General features: G+C 34.6%; 1 protein-coding gene across 5 annotated transcripts in view; it reads right to left on the reverse strand.

Annotated features, from left to right (window-relative positions):
• The window catches only part of CFAP47 (cilia and flagella associated protein 47), a 274,676-nt gene that overhangs the window by 162,063 nt on the left and 89,947 nt on the right, over positions 1 to 22,666 (reverse strand). For all 5 annotated transcript variants that reach the window (XR_014956844.1, XR_014956846.1, XM_085585616.1 and 2 more), the window contains 5 exons: positions 19,595 to 19,662; positions 18,565 to 18,710; positions 13,632 to 13,734; positions 12,519 to 12,745; positions 6,338 to 6,512 (listed from right to left, as the gene is read on the reverse strand). Coding sequence is in view for 3 of the 5 variants with exons in the window: in XM_085585616.1 (XP_085441742.1) it covers positions 6,338 to 6,512; positions 12,519 to 12,745; positions 13,632 to 13,734; positions 18,565 to 18,710; positions 19,595 to 19,662 (719 nt within the window). In the remaining 2 variants the exon portion in view is untranslated. The remainder of the gene's footprint in view (positions 1 to 6,337; positions 6,513 to 12,518; positions 12,746 to 13,631; positions 13,735 to 18,564; positions 18,711 to 19,594; positions 19,663 to 22,666) is intronic.

Genomic DNA, 22,666 nt, shown 5'->3' on the forward strand with positions numbered 1-22,666 from the left:
TTATTTGTTCCTTTTTCTGTTTAGATATAGTATACCATTATACACCTAAACAAACAGTTAAATACACTTAATCAGAAAATTAAGACCTATTGGGAAAAAAAGAATGAAATCAGGTTTTCCTAAATTAATCTCAAAATAAAAATGGGAGACTCCTTTTTTTCAATGTCTTGTTATGAATATTCAGCAGCTGTGTTTGTGTGTGATTCAGAAGCCAGTGAGGAGCTGTGTGGCACTACAGTAAAGCAGTTGTAGGGGGCTGGTTGTTCAATAATCAATGAGCCTAATATTTATGAAAAATACTCATAGGCACTCTAGAAAAAAACAGTCACTACATCAGTGAACAATGCTGCCAAGGTTACTTAATACAGCTTTAAGAACCATGACATGAAGGTGTTTTCTAAAGTCATTTGATGAATAACCCCTGCTGGAAGGGATTAGACAAATTATAAGAAATTACACTGATAAAATAGATCAAAGACTCTTAATCTAAAATACAAAAAGAGCTAAGTTCTCTCTAAAACACTCACTCAAAACTTACAAAAGTATTTCAAAACTGATTTTTTGTGCATGGAAGACTGAACAAAATTTCCTACAAACAAGGAAGAAAGTTCAGAATTATTACAAAGACTGCACTGAATGCATAAGGAAATATTACATGGAGAGAGGATCAAAACCAAGTCTTTTTTATCACTTACTGCAAAATAATAATTTCATGCATAATTAGTAATAAAAGCTTATAGTGAAAAGATATAATAAGAGCTAGCTAGAGACGTCCGTGGTGCGGTTCGTTTCTTTTTGTGATCTAGATTTCTGTGAAGAAAGGTTTTCTTTGTTTAAAAAAGAGAATAAAGTAAGTCACTAGTAGCTTTACCAGAAACCACAAAGAAGTCAGAACAATATGAATAAATTAACTGTAGGTACAAGTACTGAGAAAGTAGAAAATATCAAACAATTCCTAATAGTTCTGTAGACAAAGATTTTTCATCATTCACTGGGTAGAAAGTGGGGGGGGGGAGGGAAAGAAAAACAAGAGAACTCTTCTTGGATATTCTCTGTAAGTCTAACAGCAGGGAGCCAACATTGTCAAATCCTGTAGGAAGAGGCAACAGGACTCTAATATTAGCTTTTGAGACTGAATCTAAATTAGATAGCAGGGTTGAACAACTTTTATTCATTGAAAATGAATTGTAAGCTTTACTTATTTATATGGACAGTTTTGAAGTGAAATAATACAACCCAGCCATCAGAAAAAGGTTTTAGTTTTATATTCATGCCTAGGTTTTCTATGTTTATTTTTATAAACATAGGAAAAACTCTAAACTATATGGAATGACAAAAAGCATTCCATAACAAGACGTGCATGCTTGCCTTAGAAAAGTTCAATAATGCACATGCAAATAAACTACAGAAATTGCTTATCAGGACACACTTGCTTAGGTGCATATCCATTTGAGAATTAAAATCTACCACTACCTTATAGAACTGCACAAATCTACCATTACTGATGGAATATATTTGTGTATTTATCATTGTGTGTTGAGATTTGGTATTATTAAAAGGTATAAAATAAGGTATTGATATGCTGGTACTGACGTGTGCTGCTGCAATGTTCAGAACAGCAATTGCTATCAGCCATTTACTCCCATATATTTTCTTTCCTTTAAAAAATGCCTAGTCCAATTGCTATCAGGTTTCCTTCTAATAGCACAAGTGGCAATCTAAAGTCATTTCAAGGCAGAAGATTGCAAACAAGAAAAAAGTCTGAAAAAAAGAAAACCAAATTAACAGGAAGGCCTTCTTATAAAGTACTCAGATGGTTCAGTATTGATGAACTGTCACAGGCAGCTCTGTGAGGTGCTCTGTCTCAGGAACTTTTATGTTTCCATTACTCAGAGCAATTGTCAGTGTCATGTTACAATGTATAAAGGCATAGCCTATTCCAGAAAATTCCAGAATTTCCTAATTCTGGGATAATTCCTTATTTAATACCAAAACACATATTATTTGATGTTTTTCTTGGCATTAGAATTTTACCAAATAATTCTTATATTAAGGATGACCCTAACCTGACAATTGCAGCAAAACTGTGTGTCTTAGGAAAGCTTCCACTTTTTTTTTTTTTTTAAGATTGAGTGGTAGAAAGATTTTTGTTTCTCTTGAGTTTGCTCACATTTTATAAACCACTCATTCACATAATTTTACAGGAATCATAAATTGCTTCATTACAAATCTCTGTCTTACATAGAAAGTGCTGTACTTTCTGCATAGAGCACTTAACAGTCTTCATCAGTAATCAGACATCTTTTCCCTTTTTATATAATTACAGGCAATTATTTAAATTACCTGAAAGGAACCTCTTTCCCTCAGAGATCATGGAATCATCAAGGTAGTCAATCTTTCAAGATCTTGAAAATTATGGTAGAACTTGGCTAACCCCTTCTTCATTTGCTACCTTCTGTCTTAAGTGTGGAACAAGAAGTGGATGTGCTGTTTCAGTATTATGTTCTCCTTCATAATACAGTAACAGCACTTTTCTATACCTGTACTGTATTTTCTAAGCTATGCATTCAAAGACCCTTGTTTTTCAGAATTTTACAAAAATCCTTTGATGAAAGAACAATGGAGCTGATGTCAGAAAAACAGAGAGTGGGAAGTAAGGCTGACAGCTTTAGTTCACACTGTGAGATAGGTTCTCTGCTGCTTTGCAGATTTCTCAAACATTCTGGGAGACATCACTGCAAAACAAAGCCCTTCCTCCCCTTTATACCTATGTTATTTCATCTTTGATAAGTAACATTATTTAGCATAAAAACCATGTTGTTCAAAGAAACCCAACTGCCTAAGAAGTTGTTCTGCTTAGTTAAGACTTAATCAAAGCTGATTTTCAGCAGATTAACTGCTGGAAAGACAAATAGACTTTTGCACTGGTTTTCACAGTTCTGCTTGAAAATTCACAGCTATTTCCTTCTTTCCTAAACACAGTGAGTATTGTGCTGCTGGACAGGACCAGCAAATATCCAGCAGAAAAAATGCTCATAAAAGCTATTCAACAGAGATAATACAATAGCTCTGACTTACCAAGCATGGTCCTCACCTGCAGGAAGAGCATGCTCACTTACACAGATACAGCTTTGTAAAATAAAAATGCATGGCAGGAAATCTTAAATTATTATCGAGATTATAAACATATATATGCATTACAAAATCAGTGACACTGGTAAGCAAAGTTACAACTCAAGTTACAACTCTGAGCCATAAAACCTCTCTATTCAAAGTTTCTTGTTCTTTCACCTTTAGAAGGAACTTGGTTTGGGGAAGCATGGAGCTGGTTTTGCATGCTACTTCTCAGTTGCTAAAATTTTGAGCCATTATTTTAGTCGCACTTGACATTTTATACTTTGATTTTTTCACAGCATCCCTCTGAGGAAAAGGCAACATATTTCAATGTTGCAACATTTTTCAATTATGACTAACATGACTTTCTGAATCTTCAATCTACCATTCTTTAGTTTGCAAAACATTTCAGTTTTACTGTCAATTACGTTTCTCCTGAGCGAATAATACCTCCCTAATATGGGAATTGAATTATTTTCCAGGTTATTTCTAATGATAGAGGGAAACTAAAGCTCTTAAAGACCCCATTTGACCCAAAGGTGAACAACCACCATGGTGAGGTTAAACAATACCAAATGGTTTAGCATGCAGATTTTGTTCCAAATATATAATTACATATTTGCTTGCACTAAAATTCATAGCTTATAACAATGTAAGAGTTCCAACAAACTTCTTTCACAAAATCTGTGTTATTCTGAATTCAACAAAGTCTGTATAATCTTCCCAACTACTGAAATGTAGTAAACATTGTGCAATAACTACTGGTTCCTAAGGACTCCCCTTCTGATGACTTTCCAATAATGAATTAATATTTGCTAAAGGTTTTCATTTTTGGAAATGTGTTATTTTAGATCTATACAAGTATGCAGTATGGGTTTTGATCAAGATATCACACTTTAAGTAAGGTAAGCATATTGTACTCTTTTTATATATTTGATTTGTAAATAGTGCCAAAAATGTAATCAGGTCATTTAACAAGATCTACTTTTCAAGAAAATGCTTTGAGTGGCATTGATTTTTTTTACCTTCTAATTCCCTGTTGGCAGAGTTTTTAGAACGCTGGTTGCACACTTCCTGCTACTGCAATCTAAGAAATTCTGATCCAAAGATAGATTTTAGTCAGCTTGCTTCCACCTTTGTTTTTCTTCATAAATATAGCAGTACCATTTTTTCAGAGAACCAGGCACTCCCACCCTAAGCAAAGCCACCACCATGGCTAAAATACTGCTGCTTTCTTAGACAATGATGTCAAAATTTTCAAATGAGACCAAAGGTTTACCCAGGACCACCAGCTGGGGAATTCTGTCACAATATTGTGTTTTCTAAGAGCCTGTAAATCCTCCTGTACTTCCTCATTAGTGCAATAAATACACTGAATCAGTTAGCACTGTCTTCCTAATGAAGAAGAAAGACAGTTGTTTTCATGTTTACGTTCAGCTGGTTATATCAGCTTCTCTTTCTGGATGTTCTTCACCTCTCTGAATTCACTACAAAAGCCCCATTTTTTTTTTTGCATCATCTTGACATTTCTACTTCCTCCTGTAACTATTACCCATCCTAGAAAGAAAAAAATATATATCAAAAAGATTATGTACACTGCCATATGATCTAATTTCTGATTTTACATTGATTACTCTCCTCTTTCAAGTATTTAATATCATTTGATGAAAAAGAAGCAACATGATCTAAGAGTAAATAACTACTTCCTTACTGTAATTTATTACAGTATATAATTTATTATCATATATATTATAGAAGTCTTTAATTTCCTACATTATTTACTATAATGTCATTTATTCACTACATTTTTGTAGTGAATACAATGCAATTAATATTCTAAATTTTTCAGATAAACCCATTCACATTTAAAATAATTTGCTAAAAACATTTGAGCAGTTGCTAAGCAACAGTGATCTGCCAACTGGTTAGTTAAGAACCTTTGCTGTGAGACCATGATGGAGATCCTGTCAGGACATCAGATCTGTACATGCAGAGTTGGGTCTCTTTCCTCCTTCTACTCTTCTACAGTGTACTCCAAAGAATCTCTTAAAACACTCAACAAAGCCATTGACTATTTTTAGTTCACCTCTACAGTAATTATGACACAAACACATTGTTATTAACTTGACAATGAAAGAGTTTCAACTAGGATTTAAATATCCTGTCACACGTGAGGTGTTCCAGCCTTTGGTGTCACATCTGTTCTACAGCTTCTACTGACTGCTCATCCTGTAGTCCCTCACCAACCCTGCTTCTAAAACTGCCATAACTACTGCTGCCATCTTCCTTAAAACACACCCTAAAATGTTTTATAGCAGGTAAATTCTATTTCAAGTATCTGTAATAAAGACTCCTCAGAAAAAATAGATTATTTTTATTATTCCAGAATAGAATAAACAAAACCACGATATACATTGAGTGTCAAAACAAACACATGAAAGCACAACTGATTCCAGTGACACTTGGAAAAGTGAACTGCAAAAATATGCAGAAGGACTCCGTTGATTAAGAACTGGTGAAACAAAACTAGATATTGACTGTGTATAATTCAAGTTTCTACAAATTTGCATGAAGCTCCCCCTGAGACTCCTTTTCTCCAGACTTCAGCTCTCTCAATAGCTCAAGTTGCTTGTGAGTTTTTTTTAAGAAATGCAACCCAAGTACTTTACAGGTTTAAATACAGCATTAAAAAAAAAAAAAAAAAAAAAAAAACAGGCTTTCTGTATAAAATTCAAGATACTAGAAAAATTAGAGACGACACTGACAAAGATGGCAAGAGCACTCTGAAAGGTAATGCAGAACTGTTCATGGATGAGGGACACCATTAGCTGAAATCTCCCTCTGGCTGACTGAGGAGGGCAAACAAGAAAAGAGATGTGATATGAGTGGCACAATTTGAACACAGATCAGTGCTGGATGAGAAGTGGAAGGGAGAAATGGGAAGGAAGCATAAATTCAGGAGCTGTCAGATAACAGATCATATTAATTTGTCTTTTAGAGCAAGTCTCCTGTGCTTGTGTGCCTTTGAGAAAATCAATAAACCAATGGCAAGGGGAAAGCATTGGCTTGAGCTAATATTTAGAACTTAGGTACTGACAAGAAAGGCAAAGTTGTTCAATAGTAGAAAGGAAAGAAAGATAATTTTCTTGATCTACTCAGGAAAGCCTTAAGGATTATCTTGGCAAAAGCATACAGTCAAATTCATCACCTTTAAGACTATTACCTGTTTTCTGAGATGTAGAGACTAATGAAGTGTCCAAATTAACTCTGGTTGAAGATAACACTGGAATAGAGAACTTTTTGGGAACTTCAAAGAGGTTGTTCATGCTCACTTCTACACTGTAATCCACGTACTTCAGCTCGGAGGGGTGCCTGCGAGGTTCCAGAAGTGCACGTCTCTGCAAGTGAAGCAATAATGTATCCAGCTGAGCAATCATATTCAATTTTCAGGTTGAAAAATGCAAAACTGTACGGGCTCAATTCTAAAACTGAATTGGTAATTAAGAAACTTGCATAGCAATTTTGAGCGATCCTTCCAAATAAAAACTGACTTCTAAGATACTTTTAGACATCATGCATCTGAAACATTTTAAGAATAATGCATTTTGAAATCTACAGTAAAACCATAGCCTACCCAGAAATAATCTCTGCTAGCCTTAATGCATATGCAGGAAAGGCAAGAAAAGGGGAAAAAAAAACATATAAAGAAAAATATTTTGTATCAGTGCTAGAAAGATGCTTCTTCTCCTACTTCATAAAGTTTCTGAGTAATAAGAAGCATGAAAAATAAAAGTTATTTTCCTTTCTGACAAGGGATAACTATTAGCTAACTGATATTTTAATGCTGAAAATGTATTTTCGAAATATGGGCATTTAGAATCAATTCTAGGGACAATTTAGCTCCTCCTCTTGGTAAAAAGCATTGCTAATCAACAGCATGAAACATATTAGTAAAGGATTAGAACAGTATATTAAGGCAAGCTCAATACAGGCATCTGAACCTATTAATGAACTTAATTTGACTCCTGCAATAATTTAATACACTACTTGCTCAAAATTGCCATTTTCAATCCAATAACACACCATAATTTCAATGCTCAAGAGTAATTGTAAGCTGAACAAATTTTAAACAAAGTAATGTCTTTGTTACAGACAAGGCTTTGAATTAATGACTGCTGTGAATTATCTTGAAGCAAATCTAGGACAGAGATAAAGATGGAAATATTCATGTTTTGCTAAGAAAACTGGTTTATTCTCAAAGTCTTTTGCTTTAAAATACTGCCAGGACTGCAGGTATCACAGTACATATTTTAGTAGGCCAAGGAATGCATATCCATTGTGGGAATTCAAAAACTCAATTTAAAAGGAAAAGCAGTTGTTTCTGAAAGATCACCATTAGGTGTAAGATGGTCAATTTACTGTTTAAATCAACTAGACTTCTTGGGTTTTGCATTGGGTTGGTGATGAGTTTTTTTTGTTTGCTTTTTTTCCCTCATTTTAATACAAATTCCACATTCCCTTGCTGGTTTTAGAAAGCAGACCCACACTCTGACATTGCTTTGTTTTGAGCATTAATCTATCTTTCCACAGTGACAATACAGTGTTAAACAAAAAGTACGTATGGACATGGGAAACCTGTTAAGGTTTAGCTATTAATAAAGTTTTTTATGGCATAATAAATATAGAAAGAGATAATTACTCAAAATTCTTGTTCTATGAAGAGCAACTGGACACATGTATTTGCCTAAAAAATTCACACCAAACCAAATTCTCAGGATAGTTCTTGTACTACTGTATTTGCACAACCTTGTGCAAATATAATTTACAGAAGGAACCGGAAGAATTGTTATGCGAGTTGAAAATCTGAGCTCATTATTCACTCATTTATATCATTCAAGACTGGGCTCTGACATTACTCCCTCTCAAATGCACACAAAATTAATTAAAAAACCAATAAGTACAAATCATTCAATGGCTATATTAATTGCAAGTTCCACTTCTCTCTGATAGGAATGAAATGCCAGAATATTTTGCAGTGGGAAAAAAAAAATAATTCTAACTTGTAATTGGAGGTTCCTAACCACAAGAATTATATCCATTTACCAGTTTAAATTTGACTTGATCTTCTGCATAATCAAATATAAATTTATACCTATAAATTATTTTTATAACTAGATTATTTTCCAACACTGAAATAAAAATCCAACATGACTACACAGTTTTGTTACATTTTAATTGACAGTATAATTGTAAGATGACCTTTCCTGGAGTACTAAACTCATTTGAATTATAATTATCTTGAAGAAATGTCTTATTACTTAAAAACTCACTGAAATGCTTTTTTTCAAGATCCTTGTTTATGTTATCTCATTTTTAAATGTAAGTTAGGAAAAAAAACCCAGTCGTTTACTATTACATAGTCTATGAACATTTCAAGTATTTCCTGGCATCTTGTAAACAAGTAAAGGATAAAACATTTTTAATAAGAGACGTAGTGGAAAAAGAAAATTCTGCAACCACACACAAAATTAAACTTTGCTGCCTCATAGGCTAACATTTCCAAGAGAAAATGTCAACACAATTCAGATGAATGTTGCAACTGCTCCAATTTTTAACATTTTTGTGGGCAGTGAGAGTTAAATGGAATTTAATATTTTTTAACTCTCATGATCAATGCAGATCTAAGGCCTCTCCACTGCAAAATGAAAGATTCCAAGCACTTTTATTTTGTGAACCTGATGGTTCATTCAGTTCCCAGGATTAATTATTTTCTTCTATTAATTTTTTGAAAAATCAATGGAGGGTATATAAAGCATCAGAATTAAACTTTATCTTGAAAGACTCAAGGAATTTCTGATTTTCCAAGGTATTTTCTTAGATGTGCCACCTGCACTTTCTATGTGTAAAGGGTGGCAGATTCAGTTACAGGGTTCTGAGGCACCTCTCTCCTTCCTTGCATAATACTGTTCTTCAAATCCTAATTTAGAACCATTTCTTCCTTCCAGAAATTAACTTCTAAAACTTTTTCTCATGAATAAAGAAATTTATTTTCTTGGTCTCTCAGAACCCCTGTGATCAACTGTGTTTGCCACCTCTCTTAATCCCATATCAAAAGATAAGTGATGTAATATAAAAGACATTGGTCTCACTTGTAAATTAATCAAATTGAAATCTGACCACAGGTCCTTTTCTGAAAAAATCATTCCCACTCAAACATATTAAATGCAATTTATTATTTCCAGTACCTTCTTTGCTCAAGGACACCATGATTCTTCCTCAAAACAAAAAACCCACACCAGTTTTTTAAAAAAGTAGATTCTTTACACTGAGCTTACAAATTTCCATAATCATACAGAAGAACACAAAAAATCCTTCTTGATCTCTGGGTGCCTATGAAGAGCAAAAACTCTGAAGATCCAAGCTGGACAGGATGAGACTTTGCCACATCAGCTGAGCAGCTGAAGCCACAGCCCCAGGTGCACAAGGTCTCCATTCATTTTTCCTTATCAAAACTCAAACTCACCAACACCACTATGGTGTACTAAGATAAAAACACTCCATGTTGCTCAGTCACATGGACAGCAGGATAGAAAGGAAATGCACAATGTCCTAACATCTGAAGTATGGCAAATGTGGTGTCCACACTCAGATGAGAGATGTTAAAGAGGAATGGCCTAAGAAAATACTTTTTACAGCTTAACAATGAGGGCACACGTGGACACAGCACAAAACTAAAGCTTTAGCTCTGGGATTCTTGTACAACAGGACTTTTCCTATCATAATGTCTAGTTACACAAGGAGATTATTGGCAGATATGAAGAAAAAGTCCTGTATCTAGCAATTGGGTCTAAAACTAGGCGCGTTATTTTGAGTCTCACTTCACTGACTGCAGCATCCTTTCCCCCAAGCTCATATTGTTATTGCTTTTCTTCTTCACTTTCCTCTATTTACTATATTAAGCAACCTCAGTCTAAACATGTTCTTTCACAGGCTCTTATCTTTTTCCAAAACCCTCTTGCTTCCCTTGCTATGTTCACCTAAACATCCCCTTTCACCCTTCTCTTATTCATCATTACTAATTATTCACAAAACAGCCTTTGTTAATTATTCACTATAATGCTAAATCCAACCTTAACAGTGTCTGAGAGTTCCTATATTATCCTATATTATCTTACTACCCAAATATGTTTTAGGAGGAATTAAACACTCACAAGGTAAGAGAGTAACACAATTTTATGGAAAAAATATTTTAAAAATCATTATTTGTTACTAATTCTAATAATTTAAACAATCAAACTAGATCTTTGCTCCTTATGAAAAAAAAAAAAAAAAAAGAAAGAAACAGCAAAAACATAGTAAAAAAGTACCTAGGACTGTTAGCTGTGTATAGATGGGTTGAGTAAAAAATTACACCTCTAGCTACTGATTATGGATATCCAGTTTGACACCAAAAACACAGCCCACCTTTACTGCTGTTTTCTATGTGACTTAAGTAAACATGACCAAAATTTGCAGTTTAGAGAGACTGGAAATCATGCAATTATTTAGTTATTTATTCTTCAATTTGACAGGTAAAAAATGGACCAAGTAGTACTAATATAAGGGTATTTTCTCTTCTGTACGTTTATTGTCTAACATGATTCTACCTGCAGGAAGCAAGTAGAACGGTGGAACAGAAATCCAAAAGAGAACAACAGATTTCCAAAGATTCTGGATTTCTCTATAACCTACAACATATGCCCCAAAGATTTTTGTGAGCCTAAATAATTAATTGAACTGTAGGCATTGTAGATCAGCTTTTTTTCTTTTTTGCCTTTTTATTGTGGGGAATAGGGAGAATTTAGACCACCTAAAACAATTTTCAGCTCAAATTTTCACTGCAGAACAACAACCCCCCTAAAAAAGGTTTCTCTAGTTAATGCAACCAGAATTTCTATGTTATCACCTTTAAACAGATAGTTGGCAAGAATTTATTACAAAAAGTTTTTAGGAATATGTTTCATATTTAAGTCTGCATAGTGGATACTGAGATGTTTTTAATGTGTAAACTCTTTTCTATGCCAGCAGCAGAACTTCTCCCCTGTATTTGTCATAAGCAAGTAAAAGACTTTGTGTACATGGAACAAAATACTTCTTTCTGCACATTAGTTTCATTTCTCACATGATAATTCATTCAGTGCTAGTGTCCACCATTATGTGTTTTATAAGGCAATTAAGCTAATTATCCTCCAGTCTTCCACAATATATGTGGCTTTAGAACTCATATTGCATCTTAGCATGCCTAGTGGTGCAAGGAGTGTTCCCATTATGTTCAGTCTTGATCCCACACACAGCTTCAGAACAGTTAAGACTTTTCATCAAGTATTTGCTAAGTTACTATGATATTAAGGGACTTGAATTATGAAAATTCAATAAAATTTTACCACAACAGTGTATTTGCCATAACCCCAAAGGAGATTGCTTGAGTGACATGATTACAATTGCTGTCCAATTCCAAACACACAACAGATGAAAGTTACAATGTAATTTTCCCTCATTTTGTTTGTTTTCTATTACTTTTCAAACAAAAAGCATAAATTCAGGAACATCAAACCACAAGGGAAAATTCTTTTCCTCTTAGCTGGGAAACTGTCTAACTGGAAAGTTGGCATAACACTGCTGCCCAACAAGTGGTCTGAGGCAAGGCACCATCAGGGTACAAGGGAAATTCAAACCCAGAGTGTGGATATCATCCTCAGAAGGCTATACTGGAATTCCTCATGAGGAAAAGCCCTTGTTTATTTGGCAATATCATTATTATAAATTTATTCACAAGTAATAACTGATTGTTTAATGGACTATCTTGGGAGAACTTTTTGTTTCTAGATGTTGAAATCTTAGAAAAATATGTATAGGTTGGAATGATGCATAAGAAGAGGGCTATATCTTATTAGAAAAACCTCAAGGCTTTTAATAACTATTTTGCATTGATTGCAAGACAAGGAAACATCTGTCTTGCTCCTTCATTTATTCTCAAGGTTTATTGGTTTGGGAAAAAAAAAAACAATTTCTTACAAAAATATGCATAATGAAGGTTACTAATACAGATACCTCTTACATAGAATATGACAGGTTTTTTAATCAAGAGGTATTTTTCAGAAGTAAATTGTTAGTACTTTTTTAACTGCAGTCGAGTTTTCTTAAAGGAAGGACATCATAATAGCATGGGGTGACCAAGTAGCTTCAGAATGAACATGTAAAATATTGCAGTGCCTGAGGGGGAATTGGGATTAGTAATTGTCAGAATACAGATGTGTGAAAAAAAATGTAACTTCACACTATTACCTGAAACATAAAAACAATTCAGCCCTATAAATCAAGGACAACTAAATTTAATTACAGCACCAGAAAATTATGTTTTTCACCTCTACTCTGGACAGCCCCAGCAATGCAGTTGCAACTCGAACGCTGCTGCTCTGCAGAGTCCCAGTCATCAATCTCCTTTCATACTCAACAGATGACATCTGCTGCTGTGCAGCCAGAGCCAGGGCCCTCTCTCTTGCCTCATTGATCAATGGAATCCTCAGATTCTCCTCCAGAGTCTGACCAAGTCCACATTTCAAATATAAAACTGGCTGTGCTGGGCTTGCATCTGTTAAAAAGTCCAAAGAAATGAAAGGGCAAGACAAAACCAAACACCATATTTATTTATCAGCTGGTGGAACTGCAGAGAGTATTTAAAATTTCTAATCTCCAAAGAAAATAAGAATACAAAATTCTTTCAAGGTTTAATTCCATGCTATTAACCTAGTACATGCCATTTATTACCTATAATATTTTATTTTTCAACATGATAGGGAAGTAAAAATTAGCAGACTGAAATGCAACCTAAAATATAGCTAATAGAGCTAACAAACAGCTAATAAAAAAATCCCAGACTTTAGTGTTACTACCATTATGACAGTATTAAAAGTTTACCAAAGTCTTTCTGCTACCTACACAACACAGCCATGCTTTTACCCCCTAGATGATGTTTTATCTCCTCTAAAAGAAACACTCAGAAATTATTTCAAGTAGCAGCTACACTGATTCTAAAATAGGATGGACAGCAGTTTATCCCTGGCTGTTTGAAGACAAAAGGAATATCATTGGAATATCACATCACTGTACACAAAACTCATGTTTTAAAGCTAGAGAAATTCTAGATAAAGATGACTTGTCCTGTTCATATGGCTAGCAACCTATATTTAGAAGAAAATAAGAAAAATTATGAAAAAGTATTTATGTAGACTATGTTAAAAACAATACAAGACAAAGATCACCAAAAACTAGCTGATGCTCTAAAGAGATTGGACTGGAAAACATTAGAAGAAATATTGCATATATTCATTCTAATGTATTTTTTACACTTCACTCTAAACAATTTATTTTTCACCACATGTATTTAATAGTTTTAAGAAAAATCCATATAAATAAAATAATATTACAAAAAATTTTTTTTTGCTCTGTTTTACTCTTCTCCCTTCTATTCACTGTACCTTCTGAGGTAGCCTGCAAAACATTTGGACTATCCAAGGCAGGCAATTCTGAAGACAGAGGTAAATCACCCGTTCCCTCAAGCAGGTACACAAAGTCTCCAATCTGAAACACAAGGATACACATCCAGACACTTCAAAGAGAAACTCATGCAGAACAAAAGGCAAAGTATTACAACTAACAGCAAAAATATCCTTGTGACATCTCAGATCTGACCTAAGCAATAATTTAGATATGTAGAACTGTTTTTATAAACTATGCCTAAATATAAGCAAATTATTATTTCAAGCCATGCTACGATAATAAATTAACTTTAATTAATAATATTAAATCTGAAAAGTCAAGAAATTTCAAAAAGCAGAATCCTTTCAAACTCCTCATAAAATTTAACTTAATAAGGGTACCGTGACCAATAAATACAGCAAAAATTTGAATTCTAACTACCTACAACAGTTACATATATTTAAACATGTTCATGAGCAACCTGCATTGCTCTTCACCACTTGGAATTTTTTTTTTTAAAAGGTTTACAATAGTTTTGAGCCGGAAACATTTCTCTAGAAAGAAAAAAAAAAAAAGTAAGTCAAAGCAGATTAGCATCATGTACAAATTCTCTTTAAAAAAAATAAAGTTAGTAAATTTTGATTATTTCATTAAAAATGGAAAATCTACAGAAGATTGAAAGTAAATATAAAGATGGCCTACAACAAAGCAAGACAGTAATTTTTAATACAGGAAATGTTAACTTAATTAGCAGAGAAATAACAGCTTGAATTATAGAGGGAATAAAAAAATAAGGTACAAATGAAAGACAGAAAAGTATTTTTGAAGAAAACTCACTGAAAGTACTCCAAATGAAAGACCAACAATCAGAATTGCCCAAACGAAAAAAATATCTAAGTTAGGTACCACACACCTATCTGAACTAGGCAGGAAATTTAACATATATAATGCATATATGGCTTTGATAATTTCTTTGTGTTTACCACATTTTTTTCAGACAATTTTAGCTTCTACTGATTGCAAGATAAAGAATTAAATGCCTCTGCAACAACTGATATAATTTGCACATTCTATGTCTCTTTATTTCCATAAACCATATTCTGTAAAACTCCACCCTGTATTCTGTCTTTTACTCTTCATTCCAGATATGAAGGAAATAATTTATTTATCTAATTTAGTGCATCTGCCAACTGACACAATGTTTTCCTGTTAATACTGCTCAAATGTATAGGAAAACCATGTTTTTTCCTTTGCCTTCATTTGTAGTTTCATCAGATATTTATGTTAAGGCTGAAAACACTGCAATTATATTTCTGACCCAGCAGAAGGAAAGATATTCAACTTTGATGGCATTTTCTCCCCTTCCTTGATTCAAGAGCTCACACAAATCTTCCTTGAGAAGGATTAAAGAAACCTCCAGCAAAATTGGATTCTCACACACAAACAGCCACTCCTGGGAACCAATTTAAACAGGAATTATTCCTGTTTGACACAGTGATTTGGCTCCATAAGGGCCCTTAACAAGCTCACAGCACACACAGCTGATTTTAAGAAGGTGCTGGTTGCTGGGATGCCATTCTGCTATCAGCTGCTTTTCCTGTCCTTGCTGAAATCAATATGCTTATAGGAAGGAACAAAATTCCCCAATTTCCTCTTTGTTTTGAAGAATTCTGGGGTTCTGATCTCCACAGAATGCAAATTCTGGTTTTGTTCCACTGAGCTTTTGGAACAGAATGGGTATTTCATTGAACTTGGAGAGTTTAGCTTGTATGTCCATGGTTTTAATGATTTATATTTCCAGTTTCCATCGGCCTGCAAACAGGACAGCATCAGCATTGTGCAGGGTTTACTGTTAATGAAAATAGTTAATAAAAGAGCTGTTGAACTTTCTGTCCAATCCCATTGCTATCTGATGTTTCAAAAGAATGTAAGGCTACTAGGAGTTTGTAGCTGCCTGTGCAAGCCAGTAAGAGCAACAGACAGCAAAGTGTTCTTTTAATAAACAATTTACTTTTATACCAGACACTTAGCTGTCAAAGTCTGGACTGACACTCTTAAACTATGATTTAATAAATTATTATCATTAAAAATTCCACGTTGTTCACATTTAAATTACCTCCTGGAAACAAAGATATATTTTTTAAAAAGCAACAAAGTTATGTTTAACAATATTTAATGTCTTCTATGAAAAAAATCTATGCCAGAAGTCTGAAAAATGTCTGTTTCAATTTTTCTTAAAGAACAATAAAGAACTGAAACAAATCCTTGAGAAATGTACAAAATGGTTTGTTCTGTCATTTCAAACCTTAGGAAAGTTAACATAAAGATTATTTCAAAATAAGGAACATCCTTGAGGCCAGAAGCCTTGAATCAGTGTATCCTCTTCCTGTTATTTCAAATATATAGCTGCTGCAGTGATGGATAGGATTCCCAATTAGATTCAAGTACAGTGATTTAAATCTCAATACCTCCATTACTGATTGTAAGGAAGGAACAGATCTACTCTGATTACTAGTTTGGTCTATTTGTAGGGAAGGGAAAAAAGGGGTAGGAAAGGTGGGCAGGAAAAAAAATCACAGAAATCCTAAATTAAATTATTTGTTAGATTTTATATAAAGCACATGTCCATATTTGAATGATGCAAGACTCTTCATTGTATAAAGTCATTTGGTCATCATACAACATGGTGGCTGCATTTCTTTGTCAGTTAATGGTATGATTGAAATATTGCAGTCATATACAAAATATTTAAGAAAGCCAAATTCTTCCTGTGCCATTACTATAGAGCCCTAAAATCATGTTAGATATCTTGCAGTTTCATCTTTCCCTAGGAGATTTAATACAATTCTTCACAAATTATGCAGTTAAGTAGATGGAGGTAATTTTTCTAACCTGAAGTTCTGCATATCAAAAACTTTGCACTTTTAGGAGCCTTTAAATGCATCACATCTACTCAGCTAAGCTGGAAGGACCAGGTGATCCAAAAAAAGTTGCCATACAGGATTAACAGCAGCTTCTCTGAGGCATTACTGCTTCCTGCTGTGAAAAGGTCACCTAAACCTTTATTGTGAACAGTGACTAGTAGCTAGGTGTCTAAATTTATTTCTACATCACCACTGGAGGCAACATTGGGGCTGTCAGAAATGTACTTTTCCCTTTCCACCTGAGCTATGACCATCCTACAGCTCTAACTACATCTCTTAGATTAACACTCTTTCCTTAACATGTCTAAATTTCCCTTCACTTCTTCATTTAGCTTTCAGGCTCTATTCCTTGTGTAGCAGGAGCCTACTCTTCTCAGCCAAGGTGTGACTTCTTCTTCTAATAAAAATACAACAAACAGGTAAACTGCCAATAGCAGAGATTTATAGGGTATAAAATAGTAACAGGTAAAAGGAGATTCTTCTGAGATTTACTCCCAGACAGCAGTAGGCAAGGTTCTTCCTTGTCTAGAGTCTGCATCTAGATAGTTCACTGAATTAAACTGATGGACCTAAAATTCATTTATTAATGTACTGCTGTTGATGTGTATTTCTTCCCTAATAATTTCTCTCTTTTAATGATGCTGAGCACTGGATTGATTTTCCACTGAACCATCCACAAAGATTGTTAACCTCTGACATGGGGACCCTTTGTGGGTGATTACCTGCTGTCAATAAGGTGTGAGCTCTCTATTTCAATGTGTATTAAACAGAAATTCCTCTTCTATCTCAGCTAATTTTCAAGAAAATCAAGAGAACTGTACACCCTTTAAGATGTCCAGACATTTGGTTTGTTTTCTTTAAAAATAGCCGGTATTTTCAAATACTGGACGTAGTCAGAAAGACAGACTTGGGCATCATTGTATCAGTTTTATTTTCCTTTATGAACAAGACAAAAAAAATCAAGCTGGCCTTGTGGCATAGCCAAAGTCATGTTCAAGCAATAAAAAATCCCATCAAACACACAAACACCAAACATCAGAAGTTCCATGTTCTATAGCAGGTAAGAATATGGAAGCTGAGAATGTGCAGGAGAAAAAGTCATTTAGTTTTAGATGCATTGTTACAAATCATCAAATTCTCTGGTGGCAGAGAGAAAGGCAGAGGTATGTCATTGCACAGAGGGGAAGCTGAAACACAGAGGCATTGTTAAGAAAGTAAGAAGCAGAATCCAAGCCTTGAGATCAGCCATACATAAAAGAAGATTATAGAAACAACATTGACAGCCAGAGACAAAACACGGCAGACAGGTTAAAGAGGTGAAAAGGTGGACTAAAGACACTAATAAGATTGTGACCACTGAGACAAAGTATTACAGGAACATCAAAAAGCTGGATTGCAAGGTTGGAAGTTCTGAAATATGATCAAAATCAGATCTTGGTGATCTGATTGAATTTCAATTAAGTATATAGGGCAAAACCCAGGCTACATGAGTCAAGAGAAACTGAAAGGTTGTGGAGTCAGTATTCATGTACAGTCTGTACTGAATGGAACTCTGATTGAGAAAAAAATTTTAAAAGAGACAGGAAAGAAAATTATTATTCTACTTTGACAGCATACCCTAAATATAGTGATGAATACATGGAGAAGTACTGAACAGTAAAGTCTTTATCCATTCCCTGCCTATGCATTATTCTTGCACCCACGCCAAGACAAATTATTTAAATTTCTTTTTTTATTTTGAAGCTCAGATGCCTAGAAAAGCCACCAAAATAATATTCCCTGCAGTATTACTTTTTAGTACTTAGTGGTGTTAAAGTTGCCTGCAGCACTTCATATAATTCTAAATTATGTGTAAAAGGACAGTAAACAGTTGCCCTTGATCAGGACCCCCAAGTCCCTTTTCAAAGCACTGCTCTCATTTTCCCTACTTATGCACAATTGGCAAAAGTCCTGATTCTTACCTGACATGATAAACATAGAACATACACTACATACACTTTATTCATACCTTTTCATTAACCAGCATGACAGTGCAGTAACGCTTTTCCTGATGAAAGGGAAGGAAGTGAATATCTAAGGTTGCAGAACATTTCCCTCTCAAGAACAGTTTTTCCATTGGACTGAAGAACTCATGCAGGAGGCCAAACTGATCAGCTGTCAAAATAGATTTAAGTGGATGTTTAGATACAACAGCACAGGCTGTAAAATAAAGTAGTTGCATGAGTTTTAAAAAAAAAGATACTGTATACAGCCTCCTGTAGCAATCAGTATTTAAGGCACACCTGTAACCAGTAATCAGTATTTACAGTTACAGTTGTGTAGATGTGCCGCAATATTGCATGCTGTATTATTTAAATACAATTTGCTAATTACCTGTGTTCTTACTCTATACACTGAAACAAAACTGGGGAAAATAGCCAATTCTCACTTTAAAAATTCCTTAAGGAGGTACAGCCTCTAAGAAAAGTCTATTCACATCAGAAGGAAAAGTATAATTTACTGCAATTTGAACAAAGAATCTCACTCTCAGTGCAGCAACTATGTACCCAAGAATATATGTGAAAGTGTAAACAACAAAAACAAGTGAGATCACATAAGAAAATTTTGCCAAACTCTGGCCAAATAAAACAGGGATGGGACACCCACAGCTTCTCTGAGTAATCTGTTCCAGTGCCTCACCACCCTTCACAGTAAGAATTTATTCTTCATATCTAATCTAAACCTGTCTTTCTTCAGTTTAAAGACATCACCTCTTGTTCTATCCCTACATATCCTTGTAAAAAGTCCCTCTCCAGCTCTCTTGTAACTCCTCCAGGTACTGGAAAGCCACAATAAGATCACCCTGGAACCTTCTCCAGACTGAATTTTTGACTGTGACGCACAATTTGAGGCCAACATTTTATGAAAACTATAAATAATAGCTACTAAGCATATCCATAAATAATATTTATTGAACATACTTAGATGTCAAAATCTTGCTTCTGTAGATAATCTAATTTCTACTGTAGTAAGACATGAGGTATTGCATAGGTACTTACGGCAAGTGTCTTTCTTTGAATCTTCAAGCAGTCCACCATTTTTTGAACTTAATATGCTATTTTCAGAACTAAAAGGAAAAAAAATAAAACAATATTCTAAAACAATATTCTAAAGCTGGACATTTTCATTACAAATTGATAGCTTAGTTCCCCATTTTATGAATAAATACCAAAAAAGCAAATGCTTTCAACACAAAAAAAACCCCATCAAATAGACCACTACATTTTGGAACCATTTTCCAAACAATAATGTTAAAAATCACCCTATCCACTTGAGGTGGCTACAGGAATGACTTATATTAATTAACATTGATGTTAGTCATTCAAAAGAAAGCTAACATAATCAAGGCTTTGTCTAAGAAAGGAGAAAGGGATGAATCTTAACCTAATCACCTGAACTCTGCTCATTACAATATTGCCTTTCAAGTGTGTTTGAAAACAACAGATATACTAGAAAAAAACAGCTTCAAACAAAATCTCCTTTGAACTTTCATCCTCCCAAAACAAACTGTGCTCCTCACCATCACATTTTCTTAGTGTGACTTTATGTAGTTTTCTATTCTTCTTCACAAGTAATTCCCACCATTGTTGACAGATGTTAAGATGATGGTGCAGTTACACTTATGGAAGAAGATTTTTGCTTAATTTACAACATGCACAGAGCTCAAAGATGCTGAAAACAATACTATAATGTATCAAAAAATACTGTGAGTTTCAGCTTCAGTTTCACAGTTTCAAAACTCTGATTTTAGATTATCCACACATAAAAGTTATTCCCCCTGGCAGTAAAATTTGGTGAACCAGCATACAGCAAACAATTACTACATACAATGTTTGATGTTGGGTCTCTCTTAAAATAAATAGTTAGTCTTCCTGGGCTAAGAAAAAATCATAACCTTAAATAAATGGACGTGCAAAACTCTTAGAATATGTTACCCTGGAGATTTGTTTTAATACTTATACTTAAAGACCATTTTTCAGAAAGGAAAATGATCTCTGAGTATATGCAACATACTATTTATACTATACTTTACAAATAAGTATCTCACATTGAAAAAAATACTAATTTAATATAAAATATCATTTCTCTCAATGCTTTATCTTTGGATGAGAATGCCAAATCCTGCTTGCAAAAACAGACTATAGCAGAAGAATCACTGTAAAAGTAACAAATAGCTGAAGAGCTGTATGAAAAAATAATAAGAATAGTACAACAAAACACATTACATTTTTTCACTGGTGAGAATTCTACATTGAATAAGGCCTATTTTCAGATCTGAACAACTGAGAAACTCATTAGACTGATTTAACATGGTATTGAACTGCTCTCAATATCAATTTTTTTCTTACTTCAGTGAACAAAGCACTTGCAGGTAAGTGATGGGAAAAGAAAACAAACCTGTGTTGTGGAAGACATGAACATTGTGTCTCATTCTTCCATAACAAAAAGAAATAGCATCTTGCTCAATAATAAAACTGAAAGGAATAAAGTTCAGAAGGTGTAAGAAGCTTGGTTATGTTCAAAGTCTGGTTCAATACATCCTCTTTCAATACATAGAGAATAAGGCAAAGGATTAGGGAGAAGAGTTTAAAGCTGCTATAAAATAAGTCTACACAAACTGTTCACCACACCTGGGTCAGGCAAATCCCTGGGATCAACAGAGAATGTGGAATGAATGGCTCAAAAGCAGCCCTGTGGAGGAGGATTTGGGCATATTGGTAAATGAAAGATTACAGATGAGCTGGCAATGTCCACTCTCAGCCCAGAGAGCCAAACGTGTCCTGGCTGCACCCAGAGCCCCGTGGGCAGCAGGGCAGGGAGGGGACTCTGCCCCCCTGCTCTGCCCCACCTGCAGAGCTGCCTCCAGCTCGGGGGTCCCCAGCACAAGAAAGACAGAAGCTCCTAGAGGAGGGCCACAGAAGGGGTCAGAGTGCTGGAGCACTTCTACAGAGATACCCTGGAGGAGATAAGGCTCCAGGAAGATCTCACTGTGGTCTTTCAATATTTAAGGCTAGAGCAGAGGGAGCAGGGGACTGGGGGGAAACAAGAGCAGCTCATAAGAAAGAGAGACCAAGCAACTTCTCCAACTGCCCCTCATTTAGCTTGGGGGTTTTTGCTGACAGAGTAAGACAATTTTACTGTTCATTAAATGAACAAAAAGCTCAAGATTATGTTACAGGTGAGGATGGGTTAATGAGGGCACCTTTCAGTTGCTTGGCTGAGGTGTGAATACTTCCAATTCATTCTTTCTGGGGTTACTCTAAACAGTTCAGATTAAAATCACAGCCTGGATAGGAAGAAACCTTGAAGATCATCTAATTCCAACCTACTTCCATACTTTTGCACCAGTAAGAGTCCAGTATCTGCTACAGTCAGATACTGGTTCCAACATAACACCACAAAGCCACTGGGCTTGCCATGTCATCAGGTGTTTCAAAAAAACAGATCAAAAGGCAAATCATCTCTGCAGTCAACACAGAGAGTGTTCATACATCATCATGGCATATGAGTTATCTTTTTGTCATGGTGTGCCTTTACTCTTCATGCCAGGCTCCAAACAAGCCAATAACTCTGTTTCCCATCCAAAAAATGCTCAGAAAAAAAAAAAATAATTACTTCCTTATATGTATTTGGAGAAGAATTTACTATCTTATTGCTCTGGATTATATATATTACCAAGGGGGTAAAAAAAAAGTGCCAGACACCATAAGAAAATCCTAAATTCACAGAGCAGCATCTTAATCAATCAACTTTAGGATGTTTAGCAAGAAAAGATCTAATTAGAATGAAGGGATACAACAAACTGCTTAGAAATGCATTGAAAATACTGAAACATTTGGACACAAAATTCACATCTAAGATACTCACCAGTTTCCACACACTGTGGAATAGCTTATGATTTCTGAAGAAAGGGTAGGATAGAAACTAAAACAGGAGCTGCCCAAAATAAGTACTAAGGCTTAGAGTAGCTGGATTTCTTTGATATCAATTACCCAGAATTGTAATGACTCCTGATAACATATTTGTAAACTCTATTTTATGAAACAGCAGGTATTAATGCTGTATCTCAA

This window comes from Lonchura striata, chromosome 1, assembly GCF_050655825.1.
Source record: "Lonchura striata isolate lonStrDom1 chromosome 1, ASM5065582v1, whole genome shotgun sequence".
Taxonomy (NCBI): Eukaryota; Metazoa; Chordata; class Aves; order Passeriformes; family Estrildidae; genus Lonchura; species Lonchura striata.